Genomic DNA, 25,547 nt, shown 5'->3' with positions numbered 1-25,547 from the left:
CAAGGACAGGCTCAGGGTCATTTCAATGCTTTTCTCAAAACATGCTTTTGTTGTCTGTTCACCTGTATCTGTAGGCAAACAATGGCTCCCAGGTGCTCTCTTTGTGCTGAATATTTTACACTGGAGCAAATGTTAAATTACAAGAGCAATTGCGGGAGAACAGACACACTGTTTCTTGCATAACCCAAATAATTCTTTACCCATATTCCCTCAAGACAAAAGCTATTTCAAGTGACATTCACAAGTCTCGGCACAAACCTATTTAGACAGTTTTGTTTTTCAAGCTAATTATAATAATAACATGTTTTGATAAGTGAATGTTCTGGTCACATGATCATGTCCTGTTTGCAATTAACTGCAGATTGTTTGTTTTTACCTTTATGGGTTCTGTAGAGGGCTGCAAATGTGACCACAAAGAAGGTGGTGGAGTATTTCCCAGCATTCACCAGGTGAGGGAAGGCCCTTCTGGTGTCACGGTAACGCCGCAGACACTGAACAAACCGCACCCAGGCAGGCAGGCAGTGGATGATGGCCCGAACTCCGTAAGAGTAGCTGTTACACCTTTCATCACCTTATGCAGAAGGAGAAACGTATGAAAGCATGTTGATATGATCAAGTACAGTAACATTATACCATATCCCAACATACTGGATCATTTTATATGTATTTCTAAAAATTTAATTATGAATTTATATAACAGTTCACAGCTCAAAAAAATGTTTTCTTGCAAAATAAACTGAAACATTTATTATTAAATAGGAAAACTGCAAACTGTGCTGCCATAAATGTGTCACCAAGGCAACATCATTTAGCTGGATGACATGGGTGAGTTTTTTTAAATAAATAAATCAGTAATGAGTTATTAAAAGTGTGTTTATGAATTGAGAATGGTCAAGGTGCTACATTATATCTTTATATATTTAACTGAAATTAAATAAACAATTATTATTAATTTATTTCATTTCAAAATAATTCATTAAAACAAAAACAAAAAATTATTATTAAAAAATATTGTACAAATTATTGTATATTTAAAAGATTAACTTTTACTAAAACCTTTTAAAAAAAACCTTCATAATATATACATTTTCTAACCATAAAGAGGCTGATTCATTATATTTCTAAATAAAAATCTGAACTATTTGTCTAGGTCAGCATGAAAAAGACAGCGTTGAGCCATGTTACTTCCTTTCTCTTCGCTTCTCTCACTTTTCTTTCTCAGTATTTTCCAGTATTCCTGAGCTGGTGTGACACATTTCTGCATCATTAGACAGCCGCTGATGCTCTGAATTTCCTGGTCCATTTCACATGATAAACTCCACTGAACCTGAAGAACTTCTGTCTGTGTTGACATGGCCTGTGCAATCTTAATTCATACTGGATGCAAGGGCAACTAATCCTAACCTCCCATTAATCTATGGTTACTTAAAATATAAGGTTGAAACTGGGTTTGGCTTAACATGAATGGCTGTCTGTCAAATCTTGAATGAGTACATTATAGAATGGGTTAATTGTGAATCCATTACCATACGTGGAGGGCAGTAAGCCGCTACGATCTCCCCACTGCAGCTCCATGCTGTAGTAACAGACCAGATACTCCAGATCTGAGAGCACAATGACCAGGGAATTGAGTTGATCCGCCAGCCAGAAGTCTGCAAACTCCACTCGGTGGAACGGGGCGGTGAACACACGGAACTGAGAAAATACAAACACAGGAAATATGAAGCATAAATATTCATACTGTCTTCAGTACTTATGATAATCATCGTCGGCAACAATAAAGAGCAGAATTCATCTGAAGTGTTTTTTCTCTCAGGATGAGGTGCTTTATGTATAACAGTTTATCCCTGAGGCCGAATTAACTCTATGAGACAGCAAGCAATTTTTTTATGAGAACTCAGCTGGCTGGAGGCAAATCAATGGGGTTTTTATTGGCTGATGATCTGCAATATCAACTCATTGACCTCACCAATAAAACACACTTAACTATCGGTTATATGTGATGACTGAGTTAGATGTGTTGCACCGTTAATCCAGCAAACTGTGCCTTATTTAGATTTTATAAATCATATATACAACTGCCTGAGATTGAGAGATGCACAGAAAAGATATAACCATTTTTTAATGCTAACATATGTTTTATACAATGTTGAAGTATAAAACCATGACATATTTTGATAAAGGCCATGAATTATTAAAGTAAATATTTTCCCAAACGTGTCATGCTTCAGGGTAAACTGGACCAGCAGCTTTGCCTTCAAATGCAGAATATACTATTATTAGTAATTTAATATTTAAGGAAGTAAAAAAATTAAAAACACACACACACACACATATATATATATATACAAAAAATATATATTTTTAAGTAATTTACATTTAATGACAAAGACGATCATTTTTATGTACATAGAACTTTCAACATTAACAATAAAAGAGCTGAAAATTGATGGATGAATGGATGGAACGACAGAGACAGACAGAACGACAGACAGACAGACAGACGGACGGACGGACGGATTATATTATATTATATTATATTATATTATATTATATTATATTATATTATATTATATTATATTATATTATATTATATTATATTATATTATATTATATTATATTATATTCCAGTGTTGATATTATATTATATTATATTCCAGTGTTGCCCTTGAGTCACATAGTTTTTTGCTTTCTTTTTAAGTTATTCTGTGGCACACTGACTACCTATGGAATGAAATGTTACCTCTCTCAGCCTTCGGGGCAGTGCTGACATTTCCCAGCAACACACTTTTGCACTACACCGATCTATGCCATCATACTCTAGAGGCTCAAATGCCAGCGAAAATCGATTTCTCCCCACACAAACTCTGATCAGTTATTTTTACCTAATGAAACAGGTGAAAGCAGTCCACAAAAAAGGTCTGGATGTGAGGTACATTTCAAGGTTATACAGCTGCATGTGCAATGCACAGCTTGAGTGTGACAGCGCTTTCAAGCTCTGGGAAGAAAGCCACCCACTGTTTGGCCATCAGTACGTGTCGGTTTTAATCTACAGGAAGTGTGTGTGTGTGTGTGTGTCTGCGTGTGCTCCAAGGAATAAGGCTCCAGTCTAGGTCAATTAGATGTAGGGAGGGCAGCGAGACAGAGGCAGGCGGCCGCTTATGGCTCCATCCCAATAATGATTGCACAGGCACAGTCTTCACATCCGCAGAGATAGAGTCGTAATCTATTGCCCCGTGCCTCACACAGACACATGCATAATCGCACTTGTGTACACACACACACACACACACACACACACACACACACACACACACACACACACACACACACACACACACACACACACACACACACACAGATCTCACTGAAACGCTCCGTTTGGGGTTAGTTATTTTTTAAGAAATGGATACTCTCTTTCAGCAATGACATTATTCAATTGATCAAAAATTTAATTTAAGGTATATTAATAATGTTATAAACAAAATACTATTACTATTTCAAATAAATGTGGTTCTTTTGAACAAAGAATTCTGAAAAACAGATATCACAGTTTACACAAAAATAAACTGTTTTCAACATTGATAATAATGTTTCTTGAGCAGCAAATCAGAATATTAGAATGATTTCTGAAGGATCATGTGACACTAAAGTAATGATGATGAAAATTCAGCTTTGCCATCATAAAAATAAATTACATTTTTAAATATATTAAAATAGAACACTATAATTTAATTTAAATTTTTACTATTTTGACTGTATCAGTTTTGACCAAATAACTGCCCCTTTTGTAAGCATAAGAGCCTTATTTTAAAAACAATACACCTGGGCAAGGGAAAAAAATTGTTATTGCTATAAAATAACACAGGATATGATTTTAAATGCTCTTTATAACACACTTTACTTGTAATTCGACACAAGTCTAAGTTAAACCGGATATTTTCGGTGGAACTTTTTAAAATGAATCTAGAATTGATCATGGAAAAATAAAAAAAACATGAAAAATAGGCATTGCATAACTGAATGGAGCGTGCTCACATTTATGTCAATGAAAAAAAGCTCAATGTTCTATTGCTATTAGAACTCTAGGGGCCAGATTTACTAACAGCTTGCGGCAGCACAAACTCCCTTTTGGCGTTAAACAAACTACTGTCAGGATTTACTAAAGATGCAGAGAAAAAATTAGTGCTGTAATAATTTGTTTTATGGGAACATTTATGGGAGAAGAGTATTTAAATAAATCATGCAAGGTTTACGCTCATAATTTTTCTGGTATTTGCGCCGTTATTTAACACCCCAAAAAAAGCATGTCTTAAACCAAACGCTAATTTGTGCTGCTCTTGGTAGATTGCATTGGTCATTGTGGAAATCATCAATCTGCGTCTGTTTTCTTAATTTGCGTTTCGTCAGTAGACGTTACACTCCCATCTGCGCTTTTTTGGGATTAAGCTGTCAGGCTAATTAGCCCTTTTTAGTAAATTTGGCCCTAGATTTGGAACATGTAAAAGTTTCACAGCATCTGCTGATAAGTTTTGTCTCTCACCAGAAGTTTGATGAGCCAGAAACGGGATTTGTAGTAGGCGGTTTTGAAGGGGTTGATGAGGAAGAGCGCCATAAAGCCATAGAGGATGAGGGGGTTTGCCTGCATAGGGAGCCAAGTGTAGTCCGCAAACAGACAGGAAAGGATGCTGAGACACCACAACACCCCCAAAAACCCTGCGATCTACAGAAAGAGTAAAAAGGAAACTATAATTAAACAGAACATCCAGATTTTCAAAACATGGACATTTTTTCTTTCGTTCGTGTTATTTTGTCTGTCGAAATACTGTATACCTTATAGCTATACACTATCGTTTGCAAGTTTGGGGTCAGTAGGATTTTTTTTTGAAGAAGAAAGAAATACTTTATTTTAGCAAGGATGCATTAAATTCATCAAAACTTACAGTAAGGACATTTATAATGTTTTTTTTAACATTGTAAATGTTACAAATAACAATTTAGATTTCTATTTCAAACTAATGCTGTACTTTTGCATTACGGTTTCCACAAAATATTAATCAGCATAACTGTTTTCAACGCTAATAATACTAAGAAATGTTTCTTGCATAGCAAATCAGCATATCAGAATGTTTCTGAAGGATCCTGCGACACTGAAGACTAGAGTAATGATCCAAACTTTGAAATGGTAGTGTATATACAGACATTTGGTAAAGTTTTATTTGTGCCGTGTCTCACCTCAAACAGATGTTGATGTGAAAGATTGTTCCTGGGGTTTAGCTCAAAGATTAGCACATGATTGACACCCGCCTGCCTCCAGCCATAAGTGTTAATTCCCAAGAGGAAGAGAAACTGAATCAACAGGAAACCGCCACGGTAAATGCGCACCAGTGGCCAGATGTTCTGATTACGAATGAAAAAAGCACCTGAGAGGGAAAGATCAGTCACACAGACGTATTTACTGCACTGTTCTATGATTAATGAGTCATATATTAGCAGAAAGGCTGGCATTTATACACTGTATAAGATAAAGATCAATAGGTATAGTTAGTCTGAGTGTGCAACAAGTTTCAAAACTGTACCAGTAAGGACGAAGGCGACAGCCAAGACAATGAAGACCCCACAATACAGTCCCACACGGAAGGTGGTCCAGGCAGGTGCAGGCTGAGAAAAACAAAAAGTGTGTGAAAAAAAACACACTTTATCAATGCAATAACTTATGTAATGCATCCCAGTGCAGCTTTTCTATTAGGATTTACACATACACCTAAAATTGATTTTGCATTAGCAATTGCAGACTAATGCGGCAGGGCGGCAAATTTAAAAATAATGGTATATTTAAGCCATGGCAATTTAATATTTCAGGTTCAGTGCATTTTTTAAAATAATTAAACAGATGACTTCAACTTAAAAAAAACCTTGACGCTTTAATTTTTAAAGTTTTACAAAAGCAATTTTTTTTTGTACACAGTATTTTATTCCTGCAATGTATTGTACATGATGTTCCAAGCAAAGGTGTATCTCACCACCCACTCTGCCTTTGTTACTGTTACTGACCTACAACTAAAAATACTGCATTAAAAAAGACACTGCAGATACATTTCACATATTTTTCTTGGTTATTATGCAATTTTTCAACTAGCATGTTTGTTGTTTCCATGCTGGTTTTGCTTTAGTATTTTGCATTCATCACTAAAATAATCTACATAGACGTTATTAAAAGTATACTGTATAAAATCTCTTTTGATTCGGCCAATATTAAATGCTAATTAAATATTTAATACAAAATACCTTCACGTTCTTTTGAAACAGACTTTATTCTCCCAAAGACTTCAGTGTATGTATGTGTAAAAATAATAACTGTAATTTTCTATTAACTTATATATTTTATAGGTACAAAATTACAATAAAAGAAACCAAAATAAACAACTGGTAGAACCCATTATATTAGCATGTGAAAATTGATTACATTTTAGGTGGACATAATTACACTGAACTTACCCAAATAAGAAGTTACGGTTAGGATTAGTTTTTGGTTTTTGGTTAGTTTTTTGTAATTATGCATAATTTACTGTTATTACTATACTAAGTACATGCATTAATGAGTAACTATGTCACTTTAAAATAAAGTGTTATCGGATTGTCATGTTTTATATTGGGAAGTCCTGAGAACTTAAGTAACATTTTCATAGAGGATTTAAGATGACCCATCAGCCAGATGTTCAATGCTATTTTTCAAGCTATTAAAATGGCCTCTTAGACACTTAAATGCATTGAAGATAAACCAACAGCATTCAGTCGAAAGTCTGAGGTGGACAATCACTAGATTACACAATTTCTGTCTGCATGTTCTTTTGTCACCTGTGCTGCTCCAAGAGGTGGAACCCTCAGCCTCTTCATGGCCTTCTGACGGTCACCACCTTCCAGCTCTGTGGTCACCAGAGCCTGGGCACACAATGGTCAAAGGTCAGACAACACATTTTAGTTTGGTCATTTTTGCTCAAAAGCTTCATTCACTCAAAGGGTTTAAGCAACATTTATCACTTCGGGCAGCTATGGGAGTTTACAGTAACACCAACACAATCAGACATCTTACAAGCAGCAAGTCAAAAGTCTAAACGTGGAGACAGGCAGTCTACCTCGGTCTCAGAGATGAGCTGTGTGATCTTCTTACAGGTGTAGAATGGAGCCACCTCCACGTGAGCCACACGCCAATCGGCCCCACGCTGTGTATCCAGAATCTTATCATGTTTCTTCAAAATCTTACGGAATCCAGTGAAGTTCAGATTCTGTATGAGGTTTGGGTAAATCAGAATATGAAATGAAGCAAAGAAGCTGCATATCTCACAACACACAGGAAAGAGCAATCCTCTAATTCTATACATTTCTTATTATTGCTATTTTCCATCATTCATATTTGGACATCGGTGCATCCTGAGATATTTTGTAGTTTGTATTAAAGTAGTTCACATGCATTCTGGTCTGGATACTTGTTGACTGTTTTTCCTTCACTATCCAGTATCCATTTAAATGTCACTTTTGTAAAGAAAATCATATGTAAGCACTACCAATATTTGTGTATGAATTCAACCATAAACCTTTTAGATCAGGGTTTCCCAACCATGGGAACTGTTTCATGAGTTCATGAGATGAAAATAAATTCATAAAGGGGTGGTAAAAAATGATTTCCCTTTTCTAACTTTAGCTAATGTGTAATGTTGCTGTTTGAGCATAAACAACATCTGCAAAGTTACAACGTTCAAAGTTTAAAGTAAAGGGAGATATTTGCTTTTAAAGCCCCAATATTTACATAAACGCCTTCTCCGAGAAGGGTGGCAAGGCCACTTTTTATTGCTGTGAAATAAGTAGGCTGTTATTTTCATCCGGATTGCAGGTCCACTTTGTTCAGCCTTCATAGGGACGGGGGAGTTAGGCCTCAATGGTTACATTTTATTTTTAACTCGGTCCCTCATAATTATTACCCAAATCTCGCTCTCTGTGCTACACATTTTACGGACGAAAGCTTTCACAATCGTTGCGAGATCATTGCAGGATTCGTACAACGGCTTGTCCAGAAAGATGGAGCAGTTCCAACTTTACAGAAGCTGTTTACAGGTCACGACCAGTAAGTATGATTTATTTTTCGTTGTATTTTCCTGTAATAGTTTGCATTGTTAATTGTACATTGTAGCAAGGATATATCCATCCATCCATCCATCCATCATCTTCCGCTTATCCGGGGCCGGGTCGCGGGGGCAAGCAGAGACGCCCAGACTTCCTTCTCTCTTGCCACTTCCTCCAGCTCCTCCGGGGGTACTCCGAGGCGTTCCCAGGCCAGCCTGGAGACATAATCCCTCCAGCGTGTCCTGGGTCTTCCCCGGGGCCTCCTCCCGGTGGGATGTGCCCGGAACACCTCCCTGGGAAGGCGTCCAGGAGGCATTCGAAATAGATGCCCGAGCCACCTCAGCTGGCTCCTCTCGATGTGAAGGAGCAACGGCTCTACTCTGAGCTCCTCCCGAGTGACCGAGCTTCTCACCCTATCTCTAAGGGAGCGCCCAGCCACCCTGCGGAGAAAGCTCATTTCAGCCGCCTGTATCCGGGATCTTGTCCTTTCGGTCATGACCCACAGCTCATGACCATAGGTGAGAGTAGGAACGTAGATTGACCAGTAAATCGAGAGCTTTGCCTTACGGCTCAGCTCCTTCTTCACCACAACAGACCGGTACATCGCCCGCATTACTGCAGATGATGCACCGATCCGTCTGTCAATCTATTTTAGAATCGTTCAAAAAAATAAAAAAGGTGCCATTCAGTAGCGATCACTATAGATCCGGAGTCTTTACAGACTACCGGTAAAGGTAGGGGGTTTCCGAAAAACCTGTACTAGGCGGTTAGCGAATCACAACACACAGCTAACCAATCTAAGCCCATTTTATTTTTAAGGGACCGGTTTCATAGAATATGCAATTTTTTTAAAAACGAAGCATTAACACACGTTACAGTGCACACCACAAACACAATTAAGCCTTCAAAAGAATGTTTTATCACCCGTTTAAAAATAAATAAATATATATATATATATATATATATATATATATATATATATATATATATATATATATATATATATATATATATTAAAATATAAACAAATCAAAATAAGACAAAAAAAGATGCAATATTTTATGTTTACCTGCATGTCATGTGATGATGACATCAGATATCAGATGTGAACATGTGAATATGTTATTAAATTATTAAAATATTAACTTGAAATCTTTAGGCCCAAGTGGTTTGACAAAAAAGTTTGGAAAAGGTTTTGAAATCATGACAATCAAATCAACTGTTTCCAAACTGATGGAAGGATAAAGAAAAATGGAGGGAAAGAATATGGAAATATGTATACTACTTGTAAAGTGCAAAGGAATGAAGATAAAATGAATGAAAACCCATCTGAAAAGTGTCAACAGAACCAAAAAACCCAAGAGGGAGTCAGGACGAATAACAACAAAATATGACAAATATCTGACCTGATAATTCTGCAGGAGAATGAGGCTGAGGTAGAATTCGCTGAAGGCCAGCTGCAGGTCTTTAATGTTGCGATGTTTGTTGCGCTCCTTGTTGGACAAAGGCAACACCGTTTTGCGGCGACTGCGCAGCCCTGGAGCGTTGCTCTCCCGCTGGGCATCCAGAGAACTCTGCAGCTCATTCTGCAAAGTTGCGAATCGCCGCTGTGCCTCAGCCAGTTTCTCTGTGAAGATCCCAAAGGAGAAAAGGAAATATTAATAATTACGTCTAATTGGGAATTATTACTGTATTCCACTTACTGTCTTAAAGAGAACATGGCAAACAATAAAACCTGGATGTGTGCCAGGGCGGAAAAACACAATCTTAAAATGTATTAAGTACTATTCAGCCATGTCTAATGAGAGACATAAAGCCTGCTTGGCTTACAACCCTGCAATGAGATGCACCAGAATCTATTTTGCATGACAAATAAATCCCTCATTCTACCCATCAACTGGAAAGTAAAGCAGACAGATTTCCTGTCGGAGATGAGGCTCTTCCTGTAAGGGTGATATCTCAGACAGCATTATCTGTGCTGGCCTGCGTCCCAGCACAGTTTGGTGAACAGGAGCCTGCTTGCCCATCTCACTTTCAGAAGAAGGAAATGGGTATTAGGTTCAACAAGTAAATACTGGGAGCCCTGCTGGCATATGGGTTATAACCCCCATTGAGAGATGGCAGCGTCCAGGCTGAAAAAGAGAATGAGGAGGAAAGCTGCCACACTTTACATCCTCAAGGCTAATTTGTCCACTTCCTCAGGGATTTCTTTTAGAACTGCAAACATTTTCATTGGTTCCAAAACTAAAAAAAAAAAAACTTATTTGTATAAGTTTGTATGAAGAATCTTTTATTTTTATTTTTTAGAAGTTCTCATTTTAAATGCATTTATTATTTTATTATTTTATTTTATATTGTTGGTAGTATTATATTTGATACTATTTCACATGTATATTATTTTTTTTAAAATATTATCCATTATATATATATATTCTTACACATATAAATTCCTCAAATGTTGCAGTTGTCTTTACAACGAAAGCAGAATTTAAGTTTTAATATGGAGGTGGCACACACTTTGCAGCTATGACAACTACAGCTCTTCTGGGAAGGCTTTCCACAAGGTTTAGGAGTGTGTTTATGGGAATTTTTATGGGAAAAAGTGCATTTGTGAGGTCAGGCACTGATGTTGGAGGAGAAGGCCTGGCTCGCTCTAATGGTCTCCGCTCTAATTCATCCCAAAGGTGTTCTTTTGGGTTGAGGTCAGGACCAAACTTGATCATCCATGTCTTTATCCTTTATTGCTTTGTGCACTAGTGCACATTCATTATGGAACAGGAAGGAGCTATCCCTAAACTGTTCCCACAAATTTGGGAGCATGAAATTGTTCAAAATGTCTTGGCATGCTGAAGCACTAAGAGTTCCTTTCACTTGAACTAAGAGGCCAAGCCCAACCCCTGAAAAGCAACCCCACACCATAATCCATCCACCACCAAACTTTACAATGGGACAATGCTGTCAGACAAGTACCGTTCTCCAGGCAACCGTCAAACCCAGACTCGTCTATCGGATCACCAAACAGAGAAGCAGGATTGGTCGCTCCGGAGAACACGTCTTCACTGCTCTAGAGTCCAGTGGTAGCGTTCTTTACACCACTGCATCCAATGCTTTGCATTGCACTTGGTGATGTAAGGCTTGGATGCAGCTGCTCGACCATGGAAACCCCTTCCATGAAGCTCTCTACACACTGTTCTTGAGCTAATTTGAAGGCTACACAAAGTTTAGAGGTCTGTAGCTATTGACTCTGCAGAAAATTTGGCGACTTCTGCACACTGCGCCTCAGCATGTGCTGACCCCACTCTGAGATTTTACGTGGTAACTTTACGAGTTGCTGTTGTTCTCAATAGCTTCCACTTTGTTAAAATACCACTAACAGTTGGCCTCAAAATATTTACTAGTGAAGAAATTTCACGAATGGATTTAATGCATGGTAAAATTATTTAATTCACCGAGCTCCTGAGAGCAACCCATTCTTTCACGAATGTTTGTAGAAGCAGTCTTGATTTTATACACCTGAATTCAATTATTTGGATGGTGTCCCAATACTTTTGGCAATATAGTGTAGCACTGGCTGATGTATTAAATGTCCATAAAAAACATTGGCTGTAAATAAAAGATGTGACCTTAGGATAGTACAACATATCAAATGAACGGAACAAGCTTTTCATTCATGCCAGTTTAAATAGTCTATTATAGTCTGACTGAGGTCTGTGCTTCTACAGGGTGATCATGGCTAAGATGGTGCTAAGAATTGATGTGCTTAGCAGATCTCATCCACTGGGACAAAGACTGAATGTACTGAAGGTTTAGAAACTATGTTGTTAATTCAGGACCACTCAGCGGGGAGTAAGGGGACAGGGGTCTGGGCCATAACACAGTCTGGGTCAACTACAGAGTTAGTTATAGTGCAGTAACAGCGGTAGCTATCCAATATGGATTTCAGTTATTAATGCATCAAATATGCTAAGGCCTTGCATATCACTACATAAATCTTGAAAATATGCCTTTATCTGCAGACAAACACTATCTGTAAAATGACATTGTTTAATGGCTAAATTCGCATTTATGTTTTTTTGTTGTTGTTTTTTTCCTGTTTACTTTTGAGTGAAAGAAACATTATCTTATTTTGCCTGTGTGGAAAAACCTCCATGTGCTTTTCCAAAAGGACAAAATATGATAAAGTATGGGGTCAGAGATTTTTCCAGCTTAATGGACTTGCCAGCTTTCTTTGGCTGGGCAACTCGATTAGAGTTTATTTTGGTCTGACCGTCAAACCTGCTGCACAGAGGGAGTGAATGATTTTCAGTAGCAACTGGAGGATAAAATGACTAAACCAAGATTATAAGCAGAATGGATGCTTTCCTTTCATATTAAATTATTAATGTACATCTGCTGCTTTGTTTCAGAATCAATGGTATTTAAATCCCTCTGTCGCATCTCCTTTTGAGATTTTAAATTAGAGCACAATTAGCTATACATATTCTCATTTATGATGCATGCTTACATGCATTAACATGCAAACAATGCATCAATCTCATGCTTTCAATATATGTCTGTTGTTCTACCTACTAATCAGCCACTAGAGGCAGTAGAGATCAGACATTCCTGTTGCCCTGAAGTCAATGCAACAACACAGCTTATGTTGCAGTGTGCATTTATTATCAGTCCAAACATAGTCTCTTCCCCTTGAAGCATGTTAAAACGCTATAGCAGGCATCACATATTACATCATGTTCCCAAATAGTGCTGTACACCCTGACCTCATGCACAGGGAATCCCTTGACGACATTTAGCAGGCTGCTGCAGTTCAACCACACAAGGTAAAGTTTGGTTCCACTTGTGCCATTTATGAGTTACACAAGGAATGAAAATAGTTCAGAAAACAGTTAGTATTATTAAAGATAACTTAGCCCTGGATACCAGCCGAACTCAGCCCCGCCCACAACATTTGAGCTCGGGCAGTTGGGTCTGGACTTGATCCATAGAGGAGTAATTATGCCCGAACAGAAACTGTTCAGACCAATGAAGTTGTCAGGGCGGGCTTTAGACGATGACGGACAGATGATGAACAGTAATGTAATCATCCACATCATCAAAAGAGCTTGGTTGAATTTGTATTAATCCTAAACGGAGAGCTTGTTTGCATATGTACTCTGTGTCACTCCGTTGCTCTGATTGGTTGTAGGTCTATCCAACTGAGGTCTTTCCTGGTTCGGTTGAAACATGCCCCATAATCACAGCCCAATGGAGCAGTTTCAGACTCATATTCTGACTAGAACTGAGTATGATGACGTCAGGCTAAAGATAATTATTAATGATGGCTAATGCTGAATAAAGCTCTCTTTAATCCTCCAAAAAGTTGTACAAATTGATTTAATTGATGGATACATTTACTACTTTATTTCTGTGGCGAGATAATTAATATTCATTAATGTATGCACAACCATTAAAATAAATTAATAAATTTGAAGGAAATTAATACTATTATTCAGCAAGGATGCATTACATTGATCAAAAGTAACAGTAAAGACTAGGGTAAGTAAAGACTGAGATTTATTTTCTGTTTCAATAAATGCCGTTCTTTTGAACTTCACTTTAATCAAATAATGCTGCAAAAACTGCATCAAAGTTTCCACAAAAATATTAAGTAAAACTGCATTTAATATTGATAAAAATAATAAAAAAGCACCACATCATCATATTACACCGTGTCCTAACTACATGCGATGCGATGCCGTGACACACGATAAAAGGTATTTTTTTCATGTTAATTTGAGTTTAAAAACTCAATTAAACCGCGCCGGCGACGCGATGAATCTATTTTAGAAACGTTTTTTATTTTTGTGCGACGTCGCGGCTGGAACAACATCACAAAACATGGCAATGTTAATCTCTGATAGTGTTTATGTGCTTTATTTGATGTTAAAATTGTGTAATGTTACTTTAAATATCATTTAGCGCTCCCAGCTTTGTCATACTAAAAGCAGCAAAGGATAATTCACCTCAGACCTTGAAATTAAACACATTGAAACAAGAGCGTTCAAACTGTGAAAAAACAAGTATATTCTATGACAAAGATTGTTTTAGTAACTCAGTGTGTATTTTTAGTAGTTTAAATGGTGTACTATTTGTGAATTTGATTATGTACTTATTAATTAGCTTGCGAGTGCTGTCAAGACTAATGCTGCCTTCACGTGCTATCGGAAGTTTCCTACTTCCCACTTCAGAAGTCTTGATTACGAGCTTGCTGTGTTCAGGTGCTTTGTTTTCGGAAAGAATGGAGGACGCCAGGTTCATACTTTTGTGCGTCTTGGGAAAATGTTATTTTAACACTATAACTATTTCAGCAATTTCCCTGTCCCAGAAAATCATAGAATCACTGGCAAACACTAGCAGCACAACACAAAAGCATATTGTTTATAATCACATTCACAATAAAGGCATAATGTAGACAATAAAGGCTGCTTAAAGACTAAAATGGCAATGATTTTCAGCCATACATGATCTTATTGTATAGCTACTTTTACCACACTAGAAAGTCAGCTTGCTCACTATTCTGGAATGATGGTCAACTGCAATTTTCGCTGTGTTTAAAATACATATGCTTCGAATGATTATTAATATATGTAAATATGTACTCAAATGACAAGACAAGACAATTAAATTGTTTTGAGAAAAAAAACTAATAAAACCTGCCACAGCAGAAATTCGTCTTCCATCCGCCATTTTTAATGGTTATGCCATGCCCATCTCGGGAACTTGGCTATCAGAATTATTTCCGAACTTCCCAGTGGTAAACACGACATCAGAGGGTGTTCATGTGCAATTTTTACCTCAAAAACTCGTATTTATGATAATTCTGATAGCACAGGAATCTCTTTTTTTTTTAAATATATATTTTTTTAGGAATCTCTTATGCCGTGCACTTGCCGCTAGAGCCCACCCACTCGCTGTTATGATAGGCTGTGGTTTTTGATTGATTTGTTTCATCTCATATTCGCGTCGCGTGTGGACAGACAAGTTGCTTTTCGCTGGAATCTTATTGTGTCGCGTGTAGTTAGGACACGGTGTTAGAATGATTTCTGAAGGATAATGTGATACTGAAGAATAGAGTTGAGTAGAGTAACAATGCTGAAAATTCAGCTTTGCCATCACAGGAATAAATTACATTTTAAAATATATTCAAATAGACAACAGTTATTTGAAATGTTAATATATAACATACATAGAGAACAATACCTGAATAGAATGTGTTGATCTTGGACAGCTCCTTTTCGCATGTCTGAAAGAACTTCTCCTCAAACTTGGCATAGTACCTTTTGACAGTGTCTTCATCTGTGACTGAAAAAGACAAAACACAAAGACATAAATCTGTGTTCATTTTTATACTCAGCAGTGGACGCTAACACACTCACACTACAGATTGATATATCCACATTAGCATTTACAGCATCTATCTTTTATACTGACTCTTCAAGGCCAGAAGTAGTTATCAAACCAGTGCTTTGAGCTCTAAACAGCAAATCTTAGTCTAAATTCCAGATTTCAAATGTAATAAATGCATTTATGTAAAATGTACACAATAAAAGTTGATAAATGTTCATTGTTTAAATGTTTTACAGCCCAGCTGAGGGTCTCTTTCGGTCTGCCGTCTTTATTAAAGGAAAAATGCCTGAGGCACCTAGCTGTCAAAATCCTCTCTCTCTATAAATAAGTGAGAGTCAGGTAAAAGCTTTTAGCATATTTTACAACAAGATGTTAATCAGATAACAGTCTGCATAACCTTAAGTGGATGTGATCAGCTGTGCATCAAAAATTGCCTTAGCTAGAAAAGTCAGGTTCATTACCAAACATGTCTGTGGGTTCTATATATGGTTACATATTATCAGTTCAGTGGATTTCATCATCTCTGATAGGACATCGATATGGTTTATGGAAAAAAGGCCTTAACTGACACTACTCTTCTGGCACAATAATTTAGAGGATTGAATATGGAAAAATTGTAAAATATATAACATAAAACCAACCATTATATAACAGGCTTACAATTTACATATTGTAAATGAGAACTTTTGCAACTTTATATTGTGCATTAACAAATGGAGGCAGAAGAAATGATTATTATCTGCATATTATCATTTGCATATAACGTGGCCATATTGGTCAAAGGTTCTTTAATGAGCATACAGGATTGCATGTTAAAAAAAAAAAGTATTTTGATGTGCTGAATTCAAATATGACAATTCAACTGATTGGCTACCCTTTCCAAGATATTTAAGATTTCATATTTTACATCTATGTATATTGTGAAGATAGTACCTGTCACCTTTCCTGTTTATGTAACACTTTAAATATCAGCAAAAGGGTTACATAAATAAGAAAGCATTCCCCAGTTTCACAGACAAGGCTTAATCTAGTCCAAGACTAAAATGCAAGTTTAGCTGTTTTAACCGAAAGCAAATTGCAATGACATATCTTAACAATCTTATGATTTCACTTTTTTGGCTTTAGTCAAATGCGCTCAAGGTTCAATGCAAAGGGAGATATTTTATTTAAAGAAATCCATTTTTAAGGACTACAACAAGCTTCTTCCTGGGTTGGTGACATTATGAACCTTAAAATGTACATAAACCCTGGCTCCGGGAACATGCAACAAAAGAAGAGTTGTTTTAGAAAAGCACATTTAGGAGTCTGCTCAAGCTGTTGCATCTGTCTTTTCACCTTTATTGCAATACAGTACGTAACAAATGCAATAGCATTTCATAAAAGCAAGATGACAAACTCAAGTTATAACCATAATTAAACTAAACTAAACATCTCCATGCATGTTCTATCTCCATGCAGCAGATATTCTCTGGCTCTGAAGGTATCTTACAACAGTTCCCACACAAGCGATTTGTAGATTATTAGGGATGCACAATATTTATCGGACAGATAAATCCAGATTGTATCAGTCATTGTTTTGCCTAAAAAACACATTCATAGACTTATTTCATAGATCCAATATGCGATCCCTTCCCTTTATAACTCCCTTTTCATATCATGAGCCAATCTTACTCAATCTTACGCAATTTTAAGAATCATTTGACCCAGATCAGTGACACAGAATGAATAAAGTTTGACTACATTTATTTCAGAAGCATTTGGGCTGTAGATGAGTGTTATTAGAGTACTTTTTTTAGTCTGTCTACTTAAAAATGTCATGTTTAAATCCATGAATTACTTTCAGATTATTTGTATTTGTGAAATGTACTATCAAATTCTGAGTGGAATTTACTAGCAATTTCAAGGAAATTGTTTCCACATCAATTTTATTTTTCAATGTGCTTCTGAAGATTGATGAGAGAGAGAGAGAGAGAGAGAGAGAGAGAGAGAGAGAGAGAGAGAGAGAGAGAGAGAGAGAAATGATGCAGGATGAACTCTGACCCCTTGCGTGATGTATAGCAAAGGCAGTAAAACATGGACACCTGCGCTGTTTCACTATGACACTTTCAGCCCACAATGCAACATTCAAGGTCATCACATTTCCAGTGTTCATTATAAACCAGATGTCTGAATTATTTAGCCTTAAAAACAACATGAAATCAAAATTCGTAACATCTTAATGCACGTTCCTGGTGCTGCACAATTCATCCATGCATGTTATTCTAAAAAAATAAAAGAGTTTGTTTTTAGAAGTCTTTTAGAAAAGACTCCTTGTCTTTTCTGCTGATACCAAGCCTGTGTGGGCAAGGAATTAATAATATTAAACAATATCATATCCAATCAAATCTCTATGGATAAAATCAATTTCCCACTGAATATTCTGTGCCACAAATGTCGCATTAGCAACATTAAAAAAGCCATAAATACGGTTTTGGGTCACTTTTAACATTATGGCAAGAAAATGTAAACAGAAAAGCATGTATACTCATTATGTCTCTGCTGTTACAGTAATAGGGGAAGCCCTGTGTAATGTCTTTAGTGGTGCCTTCCTGCTGTTCACCACGAGAGCCCTCGTTAGCCTCTATCATGACCCAGACACAACTTCAGCAAGAGACTGACTTCAGAGAGGAGGAAAAGATCAAACCGGAAAACAGTAGCACGTGCTAGGGCCATGTCTATTTCAATTCTTGACATTTTGTATGTATGGAAACACTAGGTGCAAGTGTGTGTGTGTGTGTGTGTGTGTGTGTGTGTGTGTGTGTGTGTGTGTGTGTGTGTGTGTGTGTGTGTGTGTGTGTGTGTGTGTGTGTGTGTATCAGTATGAACAAAATCAAACCCACCACCTTTGGTGAACACAAGAGAGAACAAAATGCAAAGAAGGAGAAAACGTTTATGGTGTCTTTACTATCATTCAGTTTTGTTGATGGAAGTTTTATAACCCAATAATTATAGTTGATATGTAAATGTCTAAGGTCTCTAAATGAGTAAGTAAAAGGTCTCTGCCTTTAGGTCTCTTTGCTGTGAAATTTTTACTGATTTTTTTAAAAATTTTTTTACTGATTTTTATAAAGTAAATGTGAGAATATTTTTTATATTATTAGTAATATTTCAAGATGAACACTTAACGGACTGAAGCAATTTAGGTTTACTTGATTATCCATAAATCATTTTAGAAGGAATTTGAGTATCAACATATGATAAAGGCTTTTAAAGACACGTCTCTCAATCTTTTATTGTATTGCACTGTATGTTTTGCCCCACGCAATAAAAACTATTGATATTCGCTCATAAAACAAAGCATTTAAATATCATCTGAGGCATATTATTGGGAGATATAGAGTGACAACTGATATTCATATGCAATTTATGTCAGTCTGATAATGTTAAAGATTATTAAAGATAAGTATTTTATCTTACTTTTTTCCCTATATACATATCAGCATTTGTGCTTAGTTTGGGTCTCTAAATAAAATTGAGGCATTTTTTCCTCCTTGATTGCAAGCTTTATATTTTCCTAAATCATACTAAAATGGCAAACTTCTTTTTTAAGATTTAGTAAACTGTTCCATTTCAAAAAAAGAAAAAAAAGTTGACTATTGTCAGGCTTGGGTTAAATATCATATTCCGAAAAATACTAGGCTATATGATATTTGTATATTTAAATTTTTTTCAATCGGTTTGGTTTCATCCATAATACACACACTGACTATCAGTGCTTTAATTTAAAGAGTGAAGTACAGAACCCTGACATCAGCACACTTTTCCTGACTAAGGAACTTCTTGTCTTAAATCCTACACATAAATCCTATAAAGCTAACACTTCTCTCTCTCTCTCTCTCTCTCTCTCTCTCTCTCTCTCTCTCTCTCTCTCTCTCTCTACAGGCTCACATGAATATAACATTTTCCCTCTGGGTGCCTAGATTTACTAGAACTGACTGTACCCATGGATCAAGGGATCAGACTGTGTATTGTTTTACTCAAAAAGCCCTGAAGGAAGAGGATTCATCTGTCTAGCTTTTCGAAATAAAAAAAGCAAATGCTTTTTTTCTCCTCAATTCTTTTCCATTAGGATTACATTGCAAGACTGGCAAGTTCAGATAAGTATGTACATGATTTTGCGCTGCAGAGAACGAGAGAGCAATGCATGTATTGTCCAGGGTGAGCGATATCATCTCTCATTAGAGGGCTACTGGTGGCGAGAGTGTGAACACAGCGAATCCTCGACCGACAGCTGTATGACCTCTCCTCATTTTACAATCCATTTAACCGCCTCAATGCTGTTTATCGCCCACGTCTTGCTGTTTGCATTGTCGCAGCGCTGCCAAACATGGGTGCGAGTCCCTTATCTCCCCTCTACACGGAGATCTCAATCATCGCAGTTGAATTAAACTGTACGCCTGGCGGCAATAAAGAGGCACAGCAAACGTTCTGTTGTTGGAGGCTTTTACGAGGGCCCATCATCCTGAGTAAATTAGAGGGGGTGATTATTCGCTCTCGCTGGCATGCTCTATTAAAAGGCTGAAGTGTGTGGGTGGGTGGGATTGCAGCAGGACAGCCGTGCGGTGGAACCCGTTAAGCAGGAATGATGCATGCTGGGAAAGAGACACAAAGTGAAAACATGAAACGCAGCACATAAAAGCCTCTTACAACCATCCGTTGCCCCCCCCCTCCTGCCCCCCGCCCCCTCACTAAGTTCAACCAGACCCTCGGAGATGAAGGAGAACCCTCGTAGCAGCCCCAGTGTCTACACCAACTCTTTCGTCCCTCAAGCCACAATTAGCCCAGCCAATCAGGAAGCTTCTAGGGTCGGGAGATGATTAGCAATGCACATGAACGGGTCTGGCACACCCAGAGCATCCTCAGTATAAATAACATGTATAAAAGCAAAGCAAGCACGAGGGATAAGCTCTTTTGAGGTCTCAGTCTAGACTCATTCATCAGAGAGCCGCTCAGTGTAAAATCTTGGTTTCTGTAGGATGTTGGGGGTGGAGGGGCGGGATTCCCGGCAGCATCCAGACCGGATGAATGCATTAGGAAGCGGGGTGGATGACACAGATGGGATGTGAAATGGATGGTGGGGTATGAAATCCGAGCCGTTCAGAGACATGACGCTGCCACGGAATTTGGTTCACAAAAATTACACTATGAAATATTAAGCTGTACATGTCATTCTGACAAGACACTTTTAGCAGTTTTGCTAGTTCCTGTTCACTCTGGATTTAGCCAAAGTAAGGGATTTAGGTGGTGCTTCACTAAATGTATAGGTCAACCATAAGGCATAAGGCTTTTAAAATAAAATACTTAAAATTAAAATTGTACTATACTACTAAAAAAGTGGGTTGCACCGGCAAAGGTGGGCTAAGAGCAGCCAAATTTGACTTTGCTCTTGGCGAGTGTTTATTTTATACCTTAAATCAATTTATTAATTCTACACTTTAAGAGTTTGGGAATGTCTAATAATTGTATTTTCCTGGCCTTATTTGAAAGCAAGCACGTGCACTGTCCATGGTTCTGAAATTCTGTTCCAATTCCAGAACACTCAAAAACTCTGTTCTAAACTGTTTATTTAGAACAATACACTTTTGTTCTACTATAATGAGATTGCATTTCATTCTCGAAGAGAAAAGTTACATTTATGAAGGTATTCATGATCACCCAGTTTGACCTAAATCTTTCAAACTGCATCCCAGGAACCCTTAAAATAATAAGCCTCAAAGTGCACAACTTTTTTCTTATCCTCCCAACCATTATTCTCAAGATATCAAATGGGAAGATCTGCTTCATGTCTTCAAACTGACAGATCAACACAGTCATTCCATACACCAAGAATGGGATTTGACAGTAAACGCCTGTAAGCAAGCAAACATAATTTGGGTGATTTGCCCGAGTCTAACATCTGCAGTCTGTCAGAGAGCAGTACAGACAGGATATTCCCCTGTAATTGTGTTAGGAGTTCCTGGGGTGGAAACATTGCATTAGAATTAATCGTGGAAGTCTATGACTAAGTGGCCAGTCCTAATCTACTTGTTTTTTTAGAAATACATACCATTTTTAGAAACATTAAAGACTGGAGAGCTTATTCTTATTGACTGAACAGATTTAAGGGCACATTAGCATAGAATCTGAGTGGAAACAACAGAAAAAGTTTAAGGATTGTCTGCTTATCTCCACATAATCCCTTAAAACACACAATTATTCAGAGATTGCAGTCAGAGAGTTTTATTCTGAGTTCTGTCTTAAAATACCTCTCTTTCTAGCTGATGTGGGAAAGCTGAGATTGGCCGTGTGCCGAAACCCGCTGAGCATCTCAGCTGTGAAGTGTTATCAGTCCAGCTCACAGTCAGACGCAGGCCAGACGTCTGCATGCTCTGCCTTAAAAACAGCTTCATCACGGCCCTGTGAAGATTTCTCTCTCTGACTCACAGGAAGCTAGAAAGGTCACTGATAAAACAACCACTGAAGATTTGTCTCCTTTGTTCAGCTCAGATACTTATTTTAAATGCCACGAATTTGGGTACACAATGAGAGCGAATGTCTGACAAATATACGGGTAGACTTATAAGCAGCATTTGAACTGTCTTTCTGAATAAAATCATTGTCAAACTGCCTGGAAATACATTTTTGAATTAAAAGACGACATTGTCTACCTCAGCATGCATTCACAGCAAAGACATTTCACCACACTACCTGCACCAAAATGTAGTAAGGATTGATGAAGATACTTTTAGCCTTGTTTCACTTGGTTTTGTAAAGTTTGGGACTGTTAATAAAAAGGCAAGGCTCCTCTGTGACACCACAGAGGTAATGTCACCTTTGAAGACGGCAGAATGGAGCTTTCAATTATCTTCAGGCAGCATGTCTGCGGGCCAAGAGGCTTATGAAACAAAAGACTTATTAATCCGGTCCCCAGCGGTGAACTCTGTCCTCCGAATTAGCAGGGGTGCATATTTTAACACCTCTGTGCGCGAGTGCTGCATCTCATCACCGGTAAATGTCAGAGAACAGAACACTAAAAAAAGTTTACATACACTATAGAAAATATTCAAACATCTGGCTATATACTATATAAGACTCTTTTCACCCTGGTATAATAGCCAATTCTAATAATAACACTAAGATTGAATGTTTAACAGCCATGTATGTTTATAGATTTCATACCTTATCAGGTATTAACATATGATCTTCATCTTAACTTTACAACCAATTAAGGAATAGCTATTAGCTTAATAACCTTGCTAATTCAGAGATTACTATAATGAATAATGAGCTGATTTAAATGCTTGAGGCAGAAAGAGCAGGAGTGGGTGGCTTAAATCATGTGACACTACTAAAATAATAGAGCTCTCCATTAACGCATTCTCAGTTCTCTCTCTCTACTCCTCAAAACCCACATAACACGGCTCATTATCACCTCCTCCCTTAAGTATCTTTGCAAAGACAGTAACCTGTTTATGGATACATTCCACTGCTCTTTCAGGCCCATTACACACACACAGGTGCCTATACATCTCTATTACAGGCGCAGAGGAAGCACAAGAGCTGGGGGGAAGCATTTCGACAGGATTTCAAGATATGGAGGACTCCAATAATGCTTACAGCCGGATACTGCGCCTCCAAAATTGGTTCCAGAGTTTTAGCAGATTTCCTACCTCGTATGCATCTGAAAGAAATGTAATCAATATTTTTGGTCCATTTCCTGGGAAGAGAATATTCTACACAAGTTTGGCTGTATACTGGAATAAATAGATACTCTACAGTCAGTTAAAGGGTTACTTCACCGCTTTTTCATATTAAACTATGTTATTCCCTTAACTAAAACGAGTTGATACATACCTCTCTCGTCTCAGTGCATGCACTTAATCTCTCTGACGCGCGGTGACGATCTGATAGCATTTAGCTTAGCCCACTAAGCCCAGTTGATTCACTATGGTACCAAACAGAGATCAAGTTAGAAGTACCAAACACCTCCATCTTTTCCCTATTTAAATACAGTTACACGAGTAGTTGAACGATCAAGTATGGTGACAAAATAAAATGTGGCGCGTTTCTAATCGGATTAAAAAGGAGAACTATAATGTCCCGGCCGAAACATCTTTCCTCACACCTCCCCCCCACTCTCTCATTTCTGTCAATAGGGAGATGTGAGGGAAGATGTTTCGGCAGGGACTTTTTACTGCGCCGAGCCGAAGTACTCTCAGAAGTGCTATTCCGCCATACATTATAGTTCTCCTTTTTAATCCGATTAGAAACGCGCCACGTTTTATTTTGTCACTTGATCGTTCAACTACTCGTGTAACTGTGTTTAAATAGGGAAAAGATGGAGGTGTTTGGTACTTCTAACTTGATCTCTGTTTGGTACCATAGTGAATCAACTGGGCTTAGGGAGCTAAGCTAAATGCTATCAGATCGTCACCGCGCGTCAGAGAGATTAAGTGCACGCACTCAGACGACAGAGGTATGTATCAACTCGTTTAAATTAAGGGAATAACAGTTTAATATGAAAAGGCAGTGAAGTATCCCTTTAACAGATATGGACTAAAAGCTACAAATCTCTAACTTTGATTTGTTTGAGAGGCCATGTTTAAGTTATTAGAAAACGCACAATCAGTAAGGTCATGTACTGGACGGTTTCATCCAATCTACACTACAAGTAAGTGTCATGATATGACACAATTACATTACTTGACCATAAATCAACAAAGCTAAAAATGTCATTTTGATTTTAATCATTGATTTTACTGACAACATTGTTGCTTTAATTGGGTATTAAATGCACTTTTTATATTCCAATAATACTGTACTGTCAGCCCCCCCCCCCCCAAAAAAAATCAACAAACCATTAAACAAATATACACACTCAGTCCTCATGTTTAACCTTACAGTCACATAATATAAAATTCAACATTATATATTACACTCACATAAAGCACAATGATGCATTACATTCTCATAATATACATTTTTCAGTTAGTGTTCTTTGATTATTGATTAAGTGCATAATGATTTCTTTCATTCTTGTTCCATGTCACCTACCCAATTCATTAACATCATGTGTCTTGTTCCAAGACTTAATATTAAACATGAGATTAGCTTGAATAATGTTCATTTGTCTTTTTATATTGTAGAATAGACATGTACAGGTAACCTCTGGTGTCATTTGTAAAACAGGAAAGCGCACTACGCTCTATATATTTTGTCTTGTAACTGATGACAGTCTTAAGCTGTCTCACATCTATAGGGCAATTCAACGACACATTCAAACAGCGGTTAATGAGATGTCTCGCGTTTCTGCCTCCTCAGGCCCTCTTGAGACCAGCACAAGCCACACAACAGCTGCTCCCTGCTTTCTGAAGACACTCCAAATGTGTGGGAGAGAGACAGACATGTGCTTGTGTGTGTGTGTTTTTTTTTCAGTTTGTTGCATGCAATCTACAAATCTAATGCTGTGTTTACACTATAAAAGTGGCAAATAAGCTGCATTTGAAGAGGCATATAAAAACAAAAAAGTGCTTTTACACACACGTGCACGCGCACACACGCACATTAAAAAGCATGGTTACAAAAACTATTTTCATGGTTTTTCTGAGCCTTTTCAATTTCTCATCTTATTTTGTCTGAAATAATGACACAGCCAACCAAAGAGCAATTCTATGTCGTCTGTGTTTGAGACTGACATTGCTGTTATTGACCCGTCACTAGGCTCCTGCCATTACCTTGTAGCCATTAGCAACAGCCACGAGGAAAAACGGCCTTTCAACCGCCCAGCCAATTGCTTTCACATGAGTGTGTGTGCATGCATGCGAATGAGCAGGTGTTTGCTGTGTGTGTACATGCATTCCAGCATGTGTGTGTGGGAGTTAGAGCCGCAGCATTGCGGCTGTGCAGCATTTGTTGCTTTTGTGCGTGCAATGTTTCTTCATTTTTCAATTTTCCATAGGCGGCGAAGCATAACTAGCATCTATCCGTATACACAGAAGGCATACATTTCACATTTCTTCCAG

The 25,547-nt window shown here is 37.6% G+C and overlaps 1 protein-coding gene across 1 annotated transcript in view; it reads right to left on the bottom strand.

Moving 5' to 3' along the window:
- The window catches only part of xpr1a (xenotropic and polytropic retrovirus receptor 1a), a 73,822-nt gene that overhangs the window by 12,828 nt on the left and 35,447 nt on the right, over positions 1-25,547 (bottom strand). Inside the window, exons 3-11 of the mRNA XM_067414163.1 lie at positions 15,361-15,462; positions 9,528-9,748; positions 7,137-7,286; positions 6,859-6,942; positions 5,580-5,661; positions 5,236-5,423; positions 4,544-4,723; positions 1,527-1,695; positions 377-571 (exon numbers count right to left, since the gene is read on the bottom strand). Coding sequence (XP_067270264.1) covers positions 377-571; positions 1,527-1,695; positions 4,544-4,723; positions 5,236-5,423; positions 5,580-5,661; positions 6,859-6,942; positions 7,137-7,286; positions 9,528-9,748; positions 15,361-15,462 — 1,371 coding nt within the window. The remainder of the gene's footprint in view (positions 1-376; positions 572-1,526; positions 1,696-4,543; positions 4,724-5,235; positions 5,424-5,579; positions 5,662-6,858; positions 6,943-7,136; positions 7,287-9,527; positions 9,749-15,360; positions 15,463-25,547) is intronic.

The sequence above is a fragment of the Pseudorasbora parva genome, chromosome 13, assembly GCF_024679245.1.
Source record: "Pseudorasbora parva isolate DD20220531a chromosome 13, ASM2467924v1, whole genome shotgun sequence".
In the NCBI taxonomy this organism is placed as follows: Eukaryota; Metazoa; Chordata; class Actinopteri; order Cypriniformes; family Gobionidae; genus Pseudorasbora; species Pseudorasbora parva.
Note: the sequence above shows the minus strand (reverse complement) of the source record. Positions and strands in the feature narration are given on the sequence as shown.